Source organism: Cygnus olor, chromosome 2 (genome assembly GCF_009769625.2).
Source record: "Cygnus olor isolate bCygOlo1 chromosome 2, bCygOlo1.pri.v2, whole genome shotgun sequence".
Lineage (NCBI taxonomy): Eukaryota > Metazoa > Chordata > Aves > Anseriformes > Anatidae > Cygnus > Cygnus olor.
The window spans coordinates 102,549,146-102,571,374 of NC_049170.1; the positions used below are offsets into that span (position 1 = coordinate 102,549,146).

Genomic DNA, 22,229 nt, shown 5'->3' on the forward strand with positions numbered 1-22,229 from the left:
TTTGGGAACGATGGCACCCCGTGGGAGGGACCACACGTTGGAGCAGGGGCAGAGAGTGACCGTGAAGGAGCAGTGGAGATGAAGTGTCAGGGACTGACCACAGCCCCCATTCTCCATTCCCCTGAACTGTTCAAGAGGAAGGAGGTGGAAGAGGGTGGATGGTGTGAAGGTGTTTTTAGTTTGCTTTTAGTTTTTCACTGTCCTAGTCTGTTAGCAATAGGCAATAAATTATACTAATCTCTCTATGCTGAGTCTGTTTTGCCTGTCACAATAACTGTTGAGTGGTCTCCCTGTCGTTATCTCAGCCCTTGAGCCCTTTCTGTTATATCTTCTCCCCCTTTTCCTTTGAGGAGGGGGAGTGAGAGAAAGGCTGTAGTGGAGCTCAGCTGTGTAGCAGGATAAAATTCCCATAATTACATAAATTAATTCCTCTGAAGTTTGGTTCACTTAATTGCTTCTCCTGGATGCCAGTTGGATCCATGAGATTGTTTGCTTCTTTTCAGTTGTAGTATAGTAACTATGGGTCTCTGCTGGCTATTGGAAATTGCTAATTGAAAAAAAAATAATTGAATGTTAGTTGCAGCACTATTCTTATTTTTTCAAACTATTTCCCTATCCTTGACTATTTTAGCCTCCAAGCACCTGCTCAACAAAGCTGGGAGTTTCTTCTTTTTCAGTTAGACATTCCCACAAAACATCTAGTGCCTACTGGAGATTCTTCATTTAGTGCTGCTCCCAAGCCCTCAATGACATACTCCAAAACGTATGAATGACACTGCTTGCCACCAACTTCAGTGAAAGCTGAACTCCGAAAATGAAAATAAAAGTCATAATATATATATATATATTCTCTTTATATAACAAGCCAATGACTATTGGAGTCTTCTGCAAATTTATCAGGCAAGTGTGCTTTACAGCTGCCCCAAGAGAAGCAGGAGAACTGGTCTTTTTTTATACTTCTCACTGAAACATAATGATGTAAAAATGGTAGAAAGTAAGGAGCCTAAACTAGGTGAAATTATACATGGTTAAAGACACTCCTGCTTTGCCATTTGCTTAGCAGAAAATTAGTCTTACTTATTCTGCCAGTACAACATCTCTGATGTTGTGAAAGAGCTTCTTCTACAGGAAAAGCAAAATCTTCTCACAGAGTGAGAAGGTATCTTGGAAGAGCTTTACTCTTGCTTTCAACCTTACAAAGGTCCTCCACATGTTCTGTTCTTTGGGGTTAGCTAAAAACTTATGGAAGAAGTCATTCTCTGAGATTACAGTATGTTCCAGAATTGGTCGGCCTTGGGAAAATAATAATACTAATAAATAATAATAAAAATACCCACACCCACATAAAAGGTACAATGTAAGGCATAATGGGAACAAAAGGAAAAAGGGTTGGGAGGTTTCCATTTGTAGTGTGCCCCACTGTTTCTATTAATTTAAATAGGTAAGCAGCCTGTATTGTTGCTTTACTTTTCCCCTTCCTCTCCTCCTGTAATAACCTCCTCAGTAGCATGAAATAGCAAAATCTTTATAGTTTCAAGGTCAGGGAAATATATGCTGATCTTTGGCGATTATGCAAATTTCTTCTGATAGGAGGATAAGATCCAGGCAATAATCAGTAGTTTTTCCTCCTATGCTAAGTGTGTAGGTCACATATAAAAAATTAGGATGGTACCAGATGTAGTTTATCATTGATTGCGCATAATTAATAATCTAATACTGCTAAGGTGTTCTCCATAGCACAAAGAAACAGAATCAGTATCCATTAACTATGGCCATTATACATTCTTTTCAATATAGTTATAAACTGGATAGATTAAGAAATGCTTAAACATGCAACTGTATTTTCTAAGATATTCGGGGGAAAAAATGTAAAGTTAAGATGAATATAGGCTAAGCCTGGGAAGAAGTGGTGACTCATGCTCTCGGGTTGATTAAAGCCTACATCCTTTGAAGTAGGGTTTATAAACACGGTAGTTGGTAACATTTCAAAAAACTCACACTCCTTCCCTAGAAAGTACTTACTACCGAAGAATAGCTTGGTACCACATCAGGCAGGTTACATAACCAGCCTCGGAAAACCGTCACCAGCAATGCAAACTGCGATTCAGAACCGAGAATGGCGTTGTGCCTCTTGAATGTAGCGGGAGGACCACGGGGCACCCGGCGGGCGAGCCAGCAGCACCTGGCGGCCCTTCACCGCATCGCTGACCGTGAACGAGTCCAGGGGTAATGTTTTGCACGTCTCATTACGGTTTTATATTTTACTTCACAAGCCTTCAGCTGAAGCTGAAGGAGAGCCATTTTAACGCCTCGCATAAACTAAAGTGCCCGTGCAGGAAGGCGGTTACAGAAAACGGGACCCCTCCAGCGAGCAGATGCTCGCGGCTTGGGAGCTGCGGGCGCTTTCACCTCTTCAATCCTCCCTCGTAAACTTGCGAGCCCCAGACCAGACGGCTGCTGCCGCCCTACCCGACCCCCGCCGCACTTCCTCTCCCACGGAGCCCTCTCCCACCTGCCTGCTGCTGCTGCTGCCCGCACACCACGGCCTCCCCGGCCACCCCCGGACCCCCACCGCGGCATCGGGGCGGCCGCCGCCGCTGGAGCCGCCCGGCCCCGCCTCCCCCTCGCCCGTCCCCCCTCCCCCCCATCCGCCGCCGCTCCCAGCCTCGGCCCCCCCCCGGCTCCGGCCACGGCCCTACCCCCGGGCGTGCCCGCCGCGCTCAGCTGGCAGCCGGCTGCCGAGGCGCAGGGGCGGCGGTGCCATCCGCTGCGGGAGCACGGCACGGCTCGGCTCGGCGAGCGGCTCACGCAGTCGCAGGGAAGAGGAGCAGCCGGGAGCGCGGCTTCCGCGGAGGACCGACACGTCCCTGTTCCCGTCCCTGTTCCGCGGGGAGGGCTCCGCCGATCCGCCGCCCCCTCCTCCGGGAGCCGCTGTGGGAGGGCTCGGACACGAAGTTGCGGCCAGCCCGGGGGAAAAGTAGCGGCAAGGCGGAAGGGGCCGGAGCCGAGCCGAGCCCAGCCGAGCCGAGCCGAGAGGGGCCGGCGCAGCGCGCCGCCACCCGCCGCCCCCCTGGACGGGGCTGGCCCCGCGCTCCAGGCCGCGCTCACCGGGACCCTCGCCTCGCCCCGGAGCCAGCACCGGGGGAAGGGGGGGACGCTGCCGGACACCGCTGCGGGTAAGACGGGGGTGAAGCCGCGGGGAACACGGCGTGGAGAAGCCGGGGAGGCGGGCGGGGGGCCGCGGCGTGCGGGGCGAGGCACGGAAACTTGCTCAACTTGTGCGGCCCCGGGCGGCGGGGAGGGGGCAGGCGGGGGCCGAGCCGGCGGCGGGTGCCCTCTGGTGGTCGTGGGGGCGGACTCGCCGTGCCCCCCGCCGCCGCTGGAGGGGCCGGGGGCGTCCCGCTGGGCGGCGGCGCGGCGGAGGGAGGGGTGCTCCTGGCCCCCGCCGCTGCCCCCTTCTTTCCCATCGGGGGTAGAGCCGCACGGGTGGCGTGCTCGGTGCCCTTCTGATGGGAAGGAGCTCCATCCGGCTGCGGGGGCGCGTTGGGGATGTCTGCTGGGGGTAGCTCGCCGTAGTGCCAGGAAAATTTGCCTCAAGAGCCGGGAGTCGCTTGGGTCAAGGTGAAATAAAGAGAATCTATGTAGCCAATCCGACTTTCCGTTTTGCCAGAGTTTTGTGCAACTTTGAAAATGTTCCTTTTTTGTTTAATTTCTTGGGGGGGGGGGGAGAAAAAAAAAGTGTATTAACCCTCATCTTTCCTAAAAGCATTGGCAATTCCTCATGACTAAATACTCTGAATATGTTCCGGCACCTGTACGGCTTCAGAGAACTTTTCTTTGTGTTTTCACAGAAAGAACCATCATGCAAAGTGGAAGGAAAACCGAAACTGCTCTTTTAGCAAAAAAATATTGGCTTTCAGCCCCTTTCATATGTTTTCATTTTACTTCGTAATGGGAGGAGCACGATTCTGTGAATCATTGAGGCAAAATTTGGGCATCATTGGCTGAAGATAAGGTGAAAGAAGACTTGAAAATGTGTCAATACTCTATGACTATTAATTCAGACAAACCTTTCACAAAGGGAATAGTGGTTAAAAGCCCCACAGTCTCATCTAAAGGAGCTAATGAAGGATTTCTCTTCATTTTTTCTTTCTTCCCTTTCTCCCATGAGTCTAAAAAGAGAAAGATGGAAAGAGTGTATATAGAAATCGAAATAAGAAGAAGGCTGAAGAAAGTAGCTTCAGTTTTTAAGTGTGTTTTCCAAGTGCTGTAAATTCCCTAAATAATCAAATTCAACCCATTGTTTTGAATAAATTATATCTTTTTGTGATCAGTGAAGGTTTTTTTTTTTTTTTTTTTTTGGTCAGCTCTAGGAGTGGAATTTGACCTGATTGAAAGTATTAACACAGAAAACGTATGGCTCTGATTCCTGTTTTCAAATCAAAGTTTACAAGTTATCAAAGAATAGTGTTTTGGTTTCTTTCAGTTTCTGACTGTGTATTGTCAACCTGCATTTTGTATGTTTATCTCGGAGACTTTACTTTCTCCCTATTTTAGTGTTTATACTGTAGTGTTGTATTTGAGAAAAATGTGAACAGACAAGGCACCTGAGATTTAACTTCTCAACAGCCTCGCTATTTCAATGTTGTAGCTCAAATTACAAGTAATCTGAGTATCTGTTAGAATGTGCAGTAAACACTAAGTCTTTTCTTCGAAGAAAAAAATGCCTTAAGATGCTCATGCTTGTGCTAACTGGATCAAAGCTTGATATCTGAACATTGTGTTTTGTTAGGAAGTGCATGCCTGGGGAAGAGGAGCTGCCTAATGGATCATGGCTCTGATGCTTACAGGGCATACCTTATTTCTAGCATTAATGATGTTTGCTGTCTTCACTTTTGAAGAATCTGTAAGCAATTACTCTGATTGGGTGACTTTCATGGAAAATGTAGGTCAATATGAGAAACAGAAACTTGAAGATCTTGGTGCTGACCAGAAGCTGAAAAAAACAGTTCTTCATCCAAGTTTGTATTTCGATGCTGAAGATGTCCATGCACTGAGGCAGAAAGCTCACACAAGCCACTCACATCTATTTAGAACTATCAGAAGTGCAGTGATAGTTATGCTATCCAACCCATTATACTACCTACCTCCACCCAAGCATGTTGATTTTGCTGCAAAGTGGAATGAGGTTTATGGTAACAATTTGCCACCACTAGCATTTTATTGTTTGCTGTGCCCTGAAGATAAAGCTGCATTTGATTTTGCCCTAGAATATATGGACAGAATGGCTGGTTACAAAAACTGGTTGGTGGAGAGTGCACCTGGTGATGAAGTGCCACTGGGACACTCCCTAACTGGATTTGCCACTGCTTACGACTTCTTGTATAATTCACTGGAAAATGTGAGAAGACAAAAATACCTGGAGAAGATACGGTCTGCAAGTGAGGAAATGTATGAGTACTCAAAGGTTCGTTCCTGGGGAAAGCAGCTTCTCCATAATCACCAGGCAACCAATATGCTTGCTTTGCTCACTGGAGCTTTAGTTACGGGGGTGGACGATGGATCTCAGGCAAATATTTGGAAACACACAGTTGTTGATGTGATGGAGAAAACAATGTTTCTGCTCAATCATATTGTAGATGGGTCTCTGGATGAGGGAGTAGCTTATGGGAGTTACACAGCTAAGTCCATAACCCAGTACGTTTTCCTGGCCCAGCGTCATTTTGGTATTAATAACTTGGAAAATAATTGGCTCAAAATGCACTTTTGGTTTTACTATGCCACCCTATTACCAGGCTTTCAAAGGACTGTGGGCATAGCAGATTCTAATTACAACTGGTTTTATGGTCCTGAGAGCCAACTGGTTTTCTTGGATAAGTTTATCATGAAGAATGGAGCTGGCAACTGGTTGGCACAGCAAATTAGAAAACACAGACCCAAAGATGGACCAATGGTGCCATCCACCGCACAGAGGTGGAGCACATTGCACACCGAGTTTATATGGTATGCTGCTGAAATCACTCCTCAACCACCTCCTGACTACGGCACTGCTAAATTGCATGTGTTTCCTAACTGGGGAGTTGTTACTTATGGGGCTGGATTGCCAAACAGCCAGACAAACACCTTTGTGTCCTTCAAGTCTGGAAAACTCGGTGGACGTGCTGTCTATGATATTGTCCACTTTCAACCATATGCCTGGATTGATGGGTGGAGAAGTTTCAATCCGGGACATGAACATCCTGATCAGAACTCTTTCACTTTTGCTCCCAATGGACAGGTGTTTGTATCTGAGGCTCTCTATGGACCTAAACTCAGCCACCTGAACAATGTCTTGGTGTTTGCCCCATCTCCTACTAGCCAGTGCAACCAGCCTTGGGAGGGACAGCTTGGTGAGTGTGCCCAGTGGCTGAAGTGGATTGGTCATGAGGTTGGAGACTCAACTGGAGAAATTATAACAGCCTCCCAGTCCGGGGACATGATGTTTGTGAGTGGTGAGGCAGTCTCTGCTTACACATCAGCAATGAAATTGAAAAGTGTATATCGCATTTTGTTGCTCTTAAATTCTCAGACATTGTTAGTTGTAGACCATATCGAGAAGGAGGAAGACTCTCCTGTTAATTCTGTCAGTGCCTTTTTTCATAATCTTGACATTGATTTTAAATACATACCCTATAAATTTAAGAACAAATACAACGGAGCTATGATGGATGTGTGGGATGCCCACTACAAGATGTTTTGGTTTGATCATCATGGGAGTAGTCCTGTTGCTAGGATACAAGAGGCAGAACAAGCTGCTGAATTCAAAAAGCGATGGACTCAGTTTGTAAATGTTACCTTTCCAATGAAAAGCATGCTTGCAAGGATTGTTTACCTTTTCTATGGCCCATATGTCAATGTTTCTAACTGCAGGCTCGTTGATAATGCAAAGTCTGGATTTCAGATTTCACTCAGTGTCAACAACACTGAAAATACGGTCTTTGTTGTGACTGAACATCAGAATTTAAAGACCAGGTTTGATTACTTGGGATTTGGTGGTTTTGCCAAAGTAGTTCATGAAAACAAAGTAACCAAGTTTGGTCTAGGTACTGAATCTGTGGAAAAACGAATTAAAAATAATAGGGTGGTTTTCCCATTTGGATTCAAAGTGAACATAATCGCAGGGTTAATTTTGGGTGTTAGTTTGGTCATACTGGCTTTTCAGTGGCAGTTTTACATATCCTTCAGTAAAATGTTGCGTTGGATCCTTATACTAGTTATCACATTGTGGCTTATTGAATTGGTGGATGTGTGGAGCATGTGTACCCAGCCCATCTGTGCGAAATGGAGCAGTGACTTGACAAGGCTAGAACATGATAAAGGCAATAAAGCCAAACAATTAGAAGGGAACCCCGTTGTTTTGCCAGATGTTATAATTACTTCGCTTCCTGCCTCTGGTGCAGAAATTTTAAAACAGGTGTTTTTCAATAGCAGTGACTTCTTATATATGAGGATACCTACAGCCTATCTAGAAATTCCTGAGAGTGAATTTGAAATTGATTCCTTTGTAGATCCATGTGAATGGAAGGCTTCTGATGTCCAGAATGGTCATTTTCATCTTCTCAGAGGGTGGCTCCAGTCTTTAGTCCGAGACACAAAATTACATTTACAAAACATTCATTTATATGAAGCCAGCAGAAGTAAAATTACTCAGCATTCTGCTATAAGCAAGGACAAAAAGAAGAGATCGAAAAAGAGAGAATCTCCATCAGAGCAAAGAAGCAGGGCAAGAGCAAGTCAAGATAAAGATGCTGAATATATTAGGGAATTGAGAAGACACCTTGTCCATTATCCTAATGCACGACCTGTGCTTAGTTTAAGTAGTGGGAGCTGGACATTAAAGCTTCCCTTCTTTCAGGAAATCCTAGGACCATCAATGAGAGCATTATATGTAGTAAGAGACCCACGGGCATGGATTTATTCAATGTTGTACAAAAATAAGCCAAGTCTTTACTCCTTGAAAAAAGTTCCACAACGCTTGGTTGCGATGTTCAAATGGGAAAATCATAAAGGAAAATGTAGTCTAAGTGAAGGCTATGCCTTTGAATATGAATCATTAAGAAAAGAACTTTCAAAATCTAATTCAAATGCTGTTTCTGTGTTGTCCTATTTATGGCTTGCAAACACAGCAGCAGCAGTGAGAATAAATGGCGATTTGCTGCCAACAAATTATCAGATGGTCAAGTTTGAAGATATTGTGAGATTTCCTCAGAAGATGGCTGAAACAATTTTTGCCTTTCTTGGTATTCCTCTTTCTCCTGCTAGCTTAAACCAAATATTATTTGCCACCTCCACCAGTCTTTTCTATCTTCCTTATGAGGGGGAAATTTCACCAAGTAGCATTCATGCCTGGAAACAAAACATGCCCAAGGAAGAAATTAGACTGATTGAAGATATTTGTTTTTCTTTAATGGACCACTTAGGATACCCAAAGTTTGTAGAATAAATGCTGCTGGTCAGCAGAAATTTGCACTAATCATCTCTGACTCCCAATTGTGGATAAATATTACAGAACTTTGTTTATTCTTGTAAAATGTGTACAGTCTGCTACTTTCAGAGAAATTATTTTAAGAAAAAGATAGTTGTTCTTGCAGGTGTTTTTTGTTGTTTCTTTTTTCTTTTTTTAATAATAAATAAAAACAACTTGTAACTACTTTTGCTGCCTTTGGAAAAAACAAACAAAAAAACTGTGTGAACCTTTATGGAACTACCAGCTGAGGGCTCTATAGCTCAGGGGATTAGTAATGGAATATGGAGCTTTTCACCTCCTGCTCACCAGTTTGACCACAGTCCAGGTGCTTAGTTCCCAGAAGTAGTTACTATCTGATGATTGTATGAAGGTTTACATGAAATTAATCTGGTGGCGTTGGCCCAGTTCCCAGTGGTGATAATTTACTCCCTTGGACAGGTTTTCTGAGACATTCTGTCTCACTGGTCAGTACGGTGGTGCAAAATAAACACAAGCTGAGGTTTAAGGCTGTTCAGCATCCCTTCAGTAGGTGAAAACAGCCACAATATTTGACTGAATCTAGTTCCTTATTTACAGCCTCAACAGGCCCAGGACTGAAATGGATATTGAATATCACTGTATGATATGGTTCCTTCAGTTCAGAGACATGGCACTTACATTGGGTTTGTCCTTTGACTTCATTCTCCATGGCTGACAACATCACCTTTTGCGAGCCTGAAGTAAACTATCTGAAGAAAAAGAAATGGGATAAAATTTAAGAAACCAAGATATCCCAAACTAACAGTTAAATATGGTGGATTTTTTGTAGCTTTGACCTGCCTCCCTCAACCTGTCTTAATTTTGAAGGTTGTTAACATCTTGATTCCTCACTCTGCTTTATCATACACCTCTAATCTAAGAGGTTCTGGAAGAATCTTTTCTTTTTGAGTGAGACTTTTCCATCTTTCTTTGTTGTAAAACATTTCTCTGCTGATTCTTGTGCATAAGTTCACCAAGGCCAGTGCAAATATTTGATGTCAATGTTAGTGGTCTATTGTTGATATCTGCATAAAATGAAAATCTAAGATTTAGAAGATCTTAAATTAATCTCCAGGTCTGTGTTCCTGAGGGAGGTTTTGTTTTTCTGTATGGTGTATTTCTGAAGGACAACCATTGCTTACCTCAGATCTCCTCTCAGAGAGCGGAGAAATCTGAAACTCGCTCTACTCTCAGCCACTTCATGTTTGAGTAATTCCCCACAGTAAAGTATCTCCAAACTTGTCATTTTTATCTGCTATCATGTTTTTATCATGACTAGCATTTCTTTAACATGATGCTGTAATATGATATTGATTTCAAAACAGATAGGTTTGATAGGATAGATATGTCTTTGTCATAGCTTGTTTTCTTTTTGAGTCACAGTTTTGCACATGCCCATTAAGCAAAAAGGTTTCCTAATTTAACTTGCTGAGTATTCTTTGGAATGCATGCATACTGTAAATGTCTGCAGATGTGTAAATCTGATCACAAAGAGGCATCTGTTTCCTTTACGATCTGTTTTTTATTACAAATGGAATTAATTGTCTTGAAATATACTTCCTTTGGTTTGTGGGAGCTGGGGTTGGAATTTGGGGTTATTATATTGAAATATATGTGTAATTTTTGTTTATTTGGGTAATAAGCATTAGGCAATATCAAAAGTGTAGTGAGTCTCTTCATACAGATTATAGGTACCATTCCTGATTTCTAATATAAAGGAGTTCTTGCTTTTCCTTCCAATCTTACTACTTGTCCCTGTCTTAATCCCTCTGTCTTGTCCTTCTCATATACACGTTTCATATCCTTTGGAGCACATTGTCATGTCTCATCATGACCTAGATAAAAGTAGGTCTTTCTCTACCAGTCATTTGTATATCAAAATGGGCCTCTAGTATGATAAACCCATTGATATTTTACAGTCTCACTTACCAAAATTTAAGTGCTGTTTACTAGCAGCAGCAATTTTTTTCCTCCTTCTATCCTAAGTCTCACCCCTGGCTGGGTGGAATGTCATATTAAAGGAAATATTAAACAGGCTAATAAACACTGACATGGTAGTGAAAGTTCAGTTTGCAGCTATCATCCTTTCAAATTAGTTTCTCTCTGAAGCCATTTTTTATCATACATTAAAAAAAAAAAAAAAAAAAAGTATTCATGTCTGTACAATTTTCTGTAGTTGACAGAATATGTTTCAACATTTGCCTTCTGTTTCCAGGATTTATACTCTGAAATCAGAACAAATAAAATGGCTTTTTCTCTGTCAGATGTTTTAGGGCAACTGAAGGTAAGAATGAAGACTGACTATATATTTGTGGAAGTAGACACCTTTAAATCCCTTCCTGAAAGTGCTGTATGGAATGCTGTAATAGCCTATAAACCAACTTTGTTTTTGAGGAGTTAAGGTGTACAGGATGATCTGTCAAGAGGGTTATCCGTGCTTCTTTTGGCATACAGCTTATCTTATGCATTTATGTTTGGAATAGATGCCGTTCCTGTCACTTCTTATATGCAAGATTTAGGAGCTATTTCTTTTCTGTACTGTACTCTCCAGGGTCTAAGAATGCATAATCTATTATTCAGATTTGGATGCACTCTGTGTTCCTAGTATAAATTTAATAAGATAAAAAAGATCTCTTTTCTTTATTTTTGGTTCTTGTTGTGAGGGCAAACACTTTAACATCATTACAGTAAAATATGTAGAGGGAAAGGCAGTGTCTTTGAAAACAACAGGGTAGGAATACTTAAGGTATGACAACTCTAATTTTTCATCAAGTAATTGCTTTGTTTGGATTTAGATGATGAATTACTTGACCACTTGACTGAAGTTAGTACCAGACAGGAGTTATCCCAGCCATGGAGTTGACTGAGTTTGTATTTAAACTGTGGCCTTGTACCTGCATGAACAGCAACCCAAGACACAGTGGGAACATGCATGTGATTGCCCATCCAAATCTGAGACTTTGTAGAATAACTTCCAGTCGCACCATCCATTTTATTTACGAATAAATTTCACAGCTGTGATGTGGAAAAGCAGCAATACTGTGGAGGTCTGGTAGTAAAAAAAATAAACAAACATGTCTTTCTCTATTAAAGGCTAAATTATAATTTATATCAGCTGATCTTGAGCCAGATTGGTCATTACACTTTATTTTTTTCATGTGCAAATGTTCCCATTGAGACTACTGTCGCTCTGTGCATGAAGAACATGTGTGTAATTTTATAATATGTAATTATTTTGTGTGTGTACAGTTACCATCGAAATTCTTTTCAGTCACTTGCATCCAGAGGAGGAATGGACACAGACTTTAACCTTATCTTTCTCCATGTAGTAATGTTTCAGAATGTCAGTAACATTTGAGAATGTTAGAGATTGTTGTTTTTTTTTTTGAAAAGCATATATATTTAGGTATGTTGATTGAAGAGTGTTCTAGCACTTTCAATTATACTTCAGAAAGATGCTCATGAAAACTAGTCTCATATTTTATCTTAATTTTGCTTCCTCTTTCTCCCTGTGTTAAATGTTAATAATAGTTTGTACTACATTGAACATTGTACTATATTTGAACTCTCCTATTATGAGAGCAAAGACTTTGACACATTTTAGAAAAGAAATCTTTATTTAAATGCTTATCTCAGAATCATATTTGGAAGCCTAAGGAAAATAAACACCAAGGAACACATTTCAGTTATTTACTTACTTTGTAACTAAATGATATTGGCTCTGGGACCTATGCACTTGGGTCTTGGCATTCAGAGTTCTATCAGATGGCATGACTCTATAGTCTCTGAGCACATTTACATGCTTTTATTTCCCCAGTAAGACTTTTTTCCATGGGCAACATCAGTGATGATGAGCCACAGTATCATGGTCACATGGGTTCCCTTCTCCCTCTTAGCATGCAATTGACATACAACTCTTATCAGAATTTATGTTTGAACAGTGAATTTGCAGGATCCAGGAGTGAATTTCTGGACAAGATCCTCAGTTATATGTAAAATATATGATACAACTCATTTGACGCCAAAATACTATTTTAATAGTGTTAAAATGCAAAGCAAACAACAACAACAAAAATGTTCGGGTTTTATAAAGTTATCAATAACTATTTTGTAAAGCTCCCATTATGGATTAGATTTATCTATTTATTTATTTATTTATTTATTTATTTATTTATTTAACCATTAAAATGGTTTCACTTGCTCTTCAGACTTCATGATGTGACTGCTAGGGGATTCTTGTCTCTGCCTGACAGTAAGTTATTTCCATTATTAGTCTTCGCTAGTTTGAGGAACATGATTATACAAAGTCTGGAATATAATAGTGCATTTACTCAAAAAAATTGAAGTGCACAGTTCATGATTAAGGATAAAAATATGGCCCATATGTTGGGGTCCATATTTTGGTGTATACTATAATTAGTATCTGTGGTATTTATTTTAGTAGAGTTAGAGGTAAAAATAATTATTTTTTTTTAAATTACACAAAATCATTTTCTCCAAGAGAATTAAGTACTGGATTTTAACACTTCTACAATCAGGATATCATATAATTCCTTTCTTTATCTGGCCTCCGTTTTAGTTTTGGTTCAGACTAAAACTTTTATGTTTTATTATGAATGGGCTGTTTTCTGAGTTAAGATTCTGTCTGGAGACTTCAGAGTTATGATTCTGTCTGGAGATTCCATTTCATTGAATTTCTGTGATGAATATCATGTACTACAAGTTTAAATCCCTAAATTGTGAGCTGTTCAGATTTGGGCCAAAAATAGAATTATGCCTTGCTGACCTCAAAGAATGTTTTGCCATTGACTTCAACAGGGCGTAAAATACTAACCCAAATATTTCTTTCTTGGAAGGAGCTATGCAAAATTTGTGAACTAAATACAAGTCTCTAGATCATTCTTTATTAATCAGAGACAACATTAGCTGGTTTCTAAAATGTAAAAACTGATTTGTCTTTGGATTTTTTCTCTCTTCTGTAAACATTACCTTCTAGAGAATTGCTATCTACCTAGCTTGAATATTTCTAAACAGCAGAAATTACAGGAAATAAATTCCTCAAATGGTCAATCAAGATTAATGTTCTTAATATTAGAAGAGAGAATTAAATGCATTTCAATAATGTGAAAAATATAAATTGTGCAGTAGTCATAATTAAAGCTATCTGTAGACTGGTAAATTTATAAACCATAAATGTAGGTATAGGAACAAAAATATTCAAAGTAATGTATGAAGTACAGTTTCAAATGTCAGGACTTTGATTTTATTTAGTGAGGAGAAATTTGCTGATACATAATCTGCACCATTTTCATAAAGTATATGGATGGGTAGTCTTGTGCTGTCTCAGAAAATAATAATGGGAAAACACACGTTACTGAGTTGATACTGTTTTAAATTAAACTATACATCTCTTAGAGCTGACAATATGCTGGGATTTATATGTGATGTAAGAAAACAAAATCTGGTGTCATTCACACTTGTCTAAACATAATAATTTCTGAAAGATTCTTCATTTCTGCTGATACAACCTCAACATTTAGTTTATTGTTTTTTACTGAGGAAGATATTATGGTGTTTAAGAACATGACCTAAAGTAATCTAATCTCACATTAGGTAATTTAAGTGTTGTAATTAAATGAGGATCCTTGTCACTCTAGAATCAATGGAAAGTGAGTGTCACCTTCAGAAGGAAATCAGACATAACTCTGTAAATCCTCAAAAGCTGAGGGCGATTAAACTCCTTTAGATGCCAGATGAAAGGTGTCAAATGAAATGGGGTTAATGGGATTAATTTGGCCTTAAATGTGTATGGTCTTACTTCTAAGTAAATTTCTATGTCTAAGCAGTTTTAGTGCATAGAAAATTTTATGTCCATAGAAAATTTTATGAAACATTCCATATAAAATAAAGCTCTTGTTAGAAAAATAACACTTCTGTGTCATCCTTTTTTTTTTTTTTTTTTTGTCCCTTTTTCATCACTTAGGATATCACAAAATTTTGTGATGTAGTCACAGAATCAGAGAATGGTTGAGGTTAAAAGGGACCTCTGGAGGTCACCTACTCCAACGCACCTGCTTAAGCAGGGCCACCTAAAGCCGGTTACCCAGATCTCCAAGGAAGGAGACTCCACAGACTCTCCAGGCAATTTGTGTCAATCCTTGGTCACCTGCACAGTAAAAAAGTGTTTCCTGATGTTTACAGGGAACCTCCTGCCTTTTGGGTTGTGTCAATTACTTCTTGTCCTTTCACTGGCTGCCACTACGAAGAGTCTGCCACTGTCTCTCTTAGACACTGCCTTCAGGTATTTATATGCCTTGATAATACTCCCCCTGAGCCTTGTCTTCTCTAGGCTAAACAATCCCAACTCTCAGCCTTTCCTTATAGGAGAGATGCTCCAGTCCCTTAATCATCTTCATGGCCCTTCACTAGACTCTTTCTTGTTTTCTAGTATGTTCATGTGTCTCTTGTACTGAGGAACCCAGAACTGGACACAGCAGTCCACATGTGGCCTAACCAGTGCTGAGTAGAGGGGAAGGATCATCTCAGTTAACCTGCTGGCAACACTAATCCAGCCAAGATTACCATTAGTCTTTGCCATAAGGGTACATTGAAGGCTCATGTTTAACTTGGTGTCCACAAGGACTCCCTGGTTCTTTTCTGCAAAGCTGCTTTCCATCTGGGTGGCCCCCAACAGGTACTGGTGCCTGGGATTGTTTCTCCCCAGGTGCACGACTTTGCACTTCTCCTTGCTGAACTTCATGAGGATCCTATCATTCCATTCCTCCTGATGAGGTCTGTCTGGGTGGCAACACAACCTTCTGTTGTGGCAGCCTCTCATCGCAGTTGTGTATTGTCAGCACACTTGCTGAGGGCAAGCAATACCCCATCATCTAGGTCATTTATGAAGATGTTGAATAGGACTGGACCCAGTATTGACCCCGGTGTACTGTCAATGTATACATTTAATTTAAATACATATACATGGAGAGAGAGAGAATAATAGAATCATAGAATGGTTTAGTTTGTAGGAATCTTTAAAGTACATCTATTTTGAACCCCCCTTGCCATGGGTAGGGATGCCTTCCACTGGATCAGGTTTTCAAGGTCCCATCCAACTTGACCTTGAACACTTCCAGGGACAGGACATCCACAATCTCTCTGGGCAATTTGTTCCAGTATCTAACCACCCTCGTAGTGAAGAATTTCTTCCTAATATCTCATCTGAATCTACCCTCTTTCAGTTTGAAACCATTACCCATTTTCCTATCACTACACACCCTAGTGAAGTGTCTCTCCCCATCTTTCTGGTATTGGAAGGTTTCTACAAGCCTTCTACTCCCTCTTGAGTCTTCTTTTCCTGAGGCTAAACATCTACAACTCTCTCAGTTTTCCTCACAGGAGATGTGCTCCAGCTCTCTGATCATCTTTGTGGCTCTCCTTTGGGCCTTCTCTAGCAGGCCCATTTCTCTCTTGTTCTGGGGGCCCCAGAGCAGGATTCAGTACTCCAGGTGGGGTGTTAGGAGAGCAGAGCAGAGTGGGAGAATCACCTCCCTCGATCTGCTGGCCATGGTTCTTTTGAGATAGCCCAAGATGCAATTATCTTTCTGGGCTGCAAGTGTATGTTGCTGGACGATGTCAAGTTTTTCATCCACGAGTACCCCCAAGTTGCCATTTTATAATTCTATGATTAAATATCTCCTATCTCTCTTCTGACCCCTTATCCACAAGTCATTTTAGCAGTTGAAAATTCCCCTTCCTGAGGTTTGGGATCCTGACTATACTTCTTGCCCAGCCTATATCCCGCAAGCAATATATATGGCTGGTTTTGTTTGTTTTGTTTAGGGGAGCTGCTGTTACTAATGTAACAGGATGTTACATGGTGTATTGATGGCAGAAACTAATTTTGTCTGTCTTTGGATGAACACTAAGTATATGCCGTGTTAAGTTAAGGTTACAGAAAATGTATATTCTTAGGAAAAAAATAAAAATAAAGGAGGGGGTGATTCCCCCTTCAGTTCTCTAAACTGGACAGCTGGTGCAAGCCATGCACCACAAACCACTGCAAACCAACTGGTGCAATTTTGAAGTATCTTAGACTATATACTCTCTATATAGTGTATATGCAAACTGTGTATTTAGAATGATGTCTTCTAATTCCTGAACTGTATCCAGGAGTTTTTTCAGAAAGCGGTAGTTGGCCTAGAGACCTAACAATTCTAACAATTTAACATTATAGGTAAGTAAGCTCCAACACCCATGAGTGTTCTAATGTGCTTAATTAAATATAAAAAATAATGATAATAAATAAACAAATAAATAAAGGACATAATCAAGTTAATTGGAATAACTGAGATTAAAGACATCACTGGATCTTATTAAATGTGGTACAGGTTGTTGTGGTTTAGCCCGGCTGGCAGCCAAACACCGCACAGCCGTTCGCTCACCCTCCCCCCTCCCTCTCCGGGATGGGGGAGAGAAACGGGAAAGTGAAGCCTGTGAGTTGAGATAAAGACAGTTTATTAAGACAGGGAAAAGAATAACAATAATAATAATAATAATAATAATAATAATAATAATAATAATAATAGTATTAATAGTAATAATGTGTACGAAATAAGTGATGCACAATGCAATTGCTCACCACCCGTTGACCGATGCCCAGCCTATCCCCGAGCAGCCGGCCCCCCCCCCTCCACCCCAGCTAGCCACCCCTATATATTGTTCAGCATGACGTCAGATGGTATGGAATACCCCTTTGGCCAGTTTGGGTCAGCTGTCCTGGGTCTGTCCCCTCCCAGCTCCTGCTGCATCCCTAGCCTGCTCGCTAGCAGGACAGAGCGAGAAGCTGAAAAGTCCTTGGCTTGGTGTAAGCATTGCTCTACAGCAATTAAAACATCAGCATGTTATCAGCGCTCTTCTCATTCTAATCCAAAACATAGCACCCTGCCAGCTACTAGGGAGAAAATTAACTCTGTCCTAACTGAAACCAGGACAGATATCCACCCCTTATTCCATACCATTTATGTCATGCTCAGGTTACACTCTTTCCAATACCTTCTAATTAATCACCATTTTCATCTATGATATATAGCAACCATGGTAGTGATGACATACAGTGTTATATGATAATTAACATACTACAATTCAACTCATGGGCTATTCTCACCCAATATTAGGTCCCCTCGAGGTACACACCGGACCTCCCCATTCTTTTGCATTACCCACCAAGTGCATCCAGGTCCCTGAGCAAAAGCAATCCCACGAATGGGCTTGCCTTTTCCTGAGGCGGGAGTAGCCCAGACTGTCTTACCCAGCATGTTTCTTACTTGCACTACAGGAACTTTATCCCCTTCTACAGTGCGTAACAGGTTTGATTGGGCAGGTCCAGCTCGGTTGGCAGATCCTCTAGTATTGACTAACCAGGTGGCCTTTGCCAAATGTGTTTCCCAATTTTTGAATGTCCCAGCACCCATTGCTTTCAGTGTAGTCTTTAACAGTCCGTTGTATCGTTCAACTTTCCCGGAGGCTGGTGCATGATAGGGGATGTGATACACCCACTCAATACCATGTTCTTTGGCCCAAGTGTCTATAAGGTTGTTTCGGAAATGAGTCCCATTGTCTGACTCAATTCTTTCTGGGGTGCCATGTCGCCATAGGACTTGCTTTTCAAGGCCCAGTATAGTGTTCCGGGCGGTGGCATGGGGCACAGGATATGTTTCCAGCCATCCGGTGGTTGCTTCCACCATTGTAAGTACATGGCGCTTGCCGTTGTGGGTTTGGGGGAGTGTGATGTAATCAATCTGCCAGGCCTCTCCATATTTGTATTTCAGCCATCGTCCTCCATACCAAAGAGGCTTTGACCGTTTGGCTTGTTTAATTGCAGCACATGTTTCACAATCATGAATAACCTGTGCTATAGTGTCCATGGTCAGGTCCATCCCTCGGTCACGAGCCCATCTGTATGTTGCATCTCTACCTTGATGGCCTGAGGTGTCATGGGCCCATCGGGCTATAAATAATTCACCTTTATGTTGCCAGTCCAGGTCCACCTGAGCCACTTCAATCTTAGCAGCCTGATCCACCTGCTGGTTGTTTTGATGTTCTTCAGTAGCCCGATTCTTGGGCACATGAGCATCTACATGGCGTACCTTTACAACCAGGTTCTCTACCCGGGCAGCAATATCTTGCCACAATGCAGCAGCCCAGATGGGTTTGCCCCAGCGTTCCCAGTTGTTCTGCTTCCATTGCTGTAACCACCCCCACAGGGCATTTGCTACCATCCATGAATCAGTATAGAGATAGAGAACTGGCCACTTTTCTCGTTCAGCAATATCTAAGGCCAGCTAAATGGCTTTCACTTCTGCAAACTGACTCGATTCACCTTCTCCCTCAGCAGCTTCTGCAACTCGTCGTGTAGGACTCCATACAGCAGCTTTCCATCTCCGATGCTTTCCCACAATACGACAGGACCCATCAGTGAACAGGGCATATTTCTTCTCATTTTCTGGTAGCTTGTTGTACAGTGGGGCTTCTTCAACACGGACCACCTCCTCCTCTGATGATATCCCAAAGTATTTGCCTTCTGGCCAGTCCATAATCACTTCCAGGATTCCTGGGCGACTGGGGTTTCCTATTCGAGCCCGCTGAGTAATCAGTGCAACCCACTTGCTCCATGTAGCATCAGTTGCATGATGTGTAGAGGGGACCCTTCCTTTGAACATCCAACCCAGTACCGGCAGTCGGGGTGCCAGGAGGAGCTGCGCTTCAGTACCAACCACTTCCGAAGCAGATCGAACTCCCTCATATGCTGCCAATATCTCCTTTTCGGTTGGAGTACAGCGGGCCTCAGATCCTCTGTATCCCCGACTCCAAAACCCCAGGGGTCGACCTCGAGTTTCCCCAGGTTCTTTCTGCCAGAGGCTCCAGGTGGGACCATTCTCCCCGGCTGCGGTGTAGAGCACATTCTTTACATCTGGTCCTGTTCGGACTGGCCCAAGGGCTACTGCATGAACTATTTCCTGCTTAATTTGTTCAAAGGCTTGTCGTTGCTCAGGGCCCCATTCAAAAGCATTCTTCTTACGGGTTACTTGGTAGAGATGGTTTACAATCAGACTGTAATTTGGAATATGCATTCTCCAAAACCCCACGACACCTAGGAAAGTTTGTGTTTCCTTTTTGCTAGTTGGTGGAGACATAGCTGTTATTTTGTTGATCACTTCCATTGGGATTTGACGACGTCCATCTTGCCATTTTATTCCTAAAAACTGGATCTCTCGTGCAGGTCCTTTAACTTTACTTTGTTTTATGGCAAAACCGGCCTTCAGAAGGATTTGGACTATTTTCTTCCCTTTCTCGAAAACTTCCTCTGCAGTGTCACCCCACACAATGATGTCATCGATGTACTGCAGGTGTTCAGGAGCCTCCCCCTGCTCCAGCGCAGACTGGATCAGTCCATGGCAAATGGTAGGGCTGTGTTTTCACCCCTGGGGCAATCGATTCCAAGTATATTGGACTCCCCTCCAAGTGAAAGCAAACTGTGGCCTGCACTCTGCTGCTAGAGGGATGGAGAAAAATGCATTAGAGATATCAATTGTGGCATACCACTTGGCTGCCTTTGATTCCAGTTCGTACTGGAGTTCTAGCATGTCCGGCACTGCAGCATTCAGTGGTGGCGTGACTTCGTTCAGGCCACGATAGTCCACTGTTAGTCTCCACTCACCATTGGACTTTCGCACTGGCCATATGGGACTATTAAAAGGTGAATGAGTCTTGCTGATCACTCCTTGGCTCTCCAGTTGACGAATTAGCTCATGGATGGGAATCAGGGAGTCTCGGTTGGTGCGATATTGCCGCTGGTGCACAGCTGTGGTAGCGATTGGCACTTGCTGTTCTTCAGCAAGTGTGTCCTCAGCAACCCCACAACAGAAGGGTCCTCTGAGAGACCGGGCAAGGTAGACAACTGTTTAATGTCCTCTGTCTCTAAGGCAGCTATGCCAAAAGCCCAGCGGAACCCTTTTGGGTCCTTGAAATATCCTCTTCTAAGATAGTCTATGCCAAGGATGCACGGAGCATCCGGGCCAGTCACAATACGGTGCTTTTGCCACTCATTTCCGGTTAGACTCACTTCAGCTTCCAATACAGTTAACTGCTGGGATCCCCCTGTCACGCCATAAATACAGATGGGCTCTGGCCCTTTACAGCTTGATGGCATTAGAGTACGTTGTGCACCGGTGTCTACTAAAGCCTTATACTTCTGTGCGTCAGACGTGCCAGGCCATCGAATCCACACAGTCCAATAAACTCGGTTGTCCCTTTCCTCCCCCTGGCTGGAGGCAGGGCCCCTCTAGTCCTGGTCAGAATCTTCGTTTCTGTGTTTAAAAGACTGCCTGCTGGAAGTTGGAGCAGCAAACTTTTCAGAGAACCCCTTTCTCCCGATTGTTTTCTTTTGCAACTCACGTACCCATGCCTCTAGGGTCTCAGTAGATTTTCCATCCCATTTTCTCATGTCCTCTCCATTGTCACATAGGTAAAACCACAGGGTGGCGCGGGGTGTGTACCCACCATATTGTCTTCTTTGCACGGATGCACGTTTACCCCTAATAGCCGAGACACTGGTTTGTACAGGTGGGGAAGAAAATATACTCTCTTTAAGTTGGTGGACCTCTTCAAAAAGTTTCTCCAAAGTATTCTCTTTTAGTTGGTGGCCACTGGTTTGTTCAGGTGGGGGGGAAGATAAATTCTCTTTAAGTTGGTGGAACTCTTCAGAGAGTTTCTCCACAGCCGAGACGCAGGCCTGTAGGGAAGAGGAGAGATTTCCTTCGTACTCCCGGAGTTGTTTAGCCATGTCACCCACTGTGGGATCTTCACCGTCTTTCCAGGTTATTATTGTCAATGTGCTGGCCCATGATGATGGTGCATTCCGTACAAACTTCCGCCACATGGGTCGAGTACACTGGACTTCATCTGGATCTGTGGATGTTTGTGCATCGTCTAGGTCCTTATAAATTACTTCCCGTACGGCTAATTCCCTCAGGTACTGAATTCCCTTCTCCATGGTGGTCCACTTGCCTGGTAGACATACAAGTTCTTCCTTGTAGGGATACCTTTCCTTCACAGCTAACAGGAGATGCCTCCAGAGGCTGTGAGATCGTGCTCCATCTCCAATTGCTTTGTCAATGCTTGCATCTCTAGCAAGGGATCCCAACCGCTTGGCTTCCCTGCCCTCTAATTACACACCATTGGCTCCAGTGTCCCAGCACCGGAGCAGCCAGGTGACAAGCTGTTCACCTATACAGCGACCAAAATCTTTTCGCACATCTCGTAGCTCACGCTGGTATAGGGTTCGGGTAGTTACTGTTGATTTTCTGACATCCTCATCCTCATCTTCATCCTCCTGCACACTTGATGGCCCAGCCTTGTCTTCTCCACACCCAGACTTAGCAGAAGACTTTCTGCGTTCTAAACGACCTGAGTTTCTATACCATTTTTTCACCTTTTCTACAGGGGCAACTTGCACTGCTACAGCTCGCCTCTCCGACCCAGCCACAGGGTCTGCCACAGGGGTTGGAATACCCTCTGCAGGGGCAACTTGCACTGCTACAGTTCGTTTCTCTGACCCAGCCACAGGAGTGGGAGCGGCTGCAGGAGCTGGAGCAGCTGCAGGGGCTGGAACGGCTGCGGGAGCTGGAACGGCTGCGGGAGCTGG

General features: G+C 42.9%; 2 protein-coding genes across 2 annotated transcripts in view; one reads left to right on the top strand and one right to left on the bottom strand.

Moving 5' to 3' along the window:
• Positions 1–3,998, bottom strand: part of LOC121065163 (pH-response regulator protein palI/prr-5-like) — a 36,233-nt gene extending 32,235 nt beyond the window's left edge. Inside the window, exons 1-2 of the mRNA XM_040547768.1 lie at positions 3,946–3,998; positions 2,700–3,170 (exon numbers count right to left, since the gene is read on the bottom strand). Of these exons, the coding sequence (XP_040403702.1) occupies positions 2,700–3,170; positions 3,946–3,998 (524 nt within the window). The remainder of the gene's footprint in view (positions 1–2,699; positions 3,171–3,945) is intronic.
• Positions 3,028–10,649, top strand: DSEL (dermatan sulfate epimerase like). The gene is made up of 2 exons (XM_040549795.1): positions 3,028–3,176; positions 3,852–10,649. The coding sequence occupies exon 2, from the start codon at positions 4,832–4,834 to the stop codon at positions 8,480–8,482; it is 3,651 nt and encodes a 1,216-aa protein (XP_040405729.1). The 5' UTR covers positions 3,028–3,176; positions 3,852–4,831; the 3' UTR covers positions 8,483–10,649.
• The last annotated feature ends 11,580 nt before the right edge of the window (positions 10,650–22,229 follow it).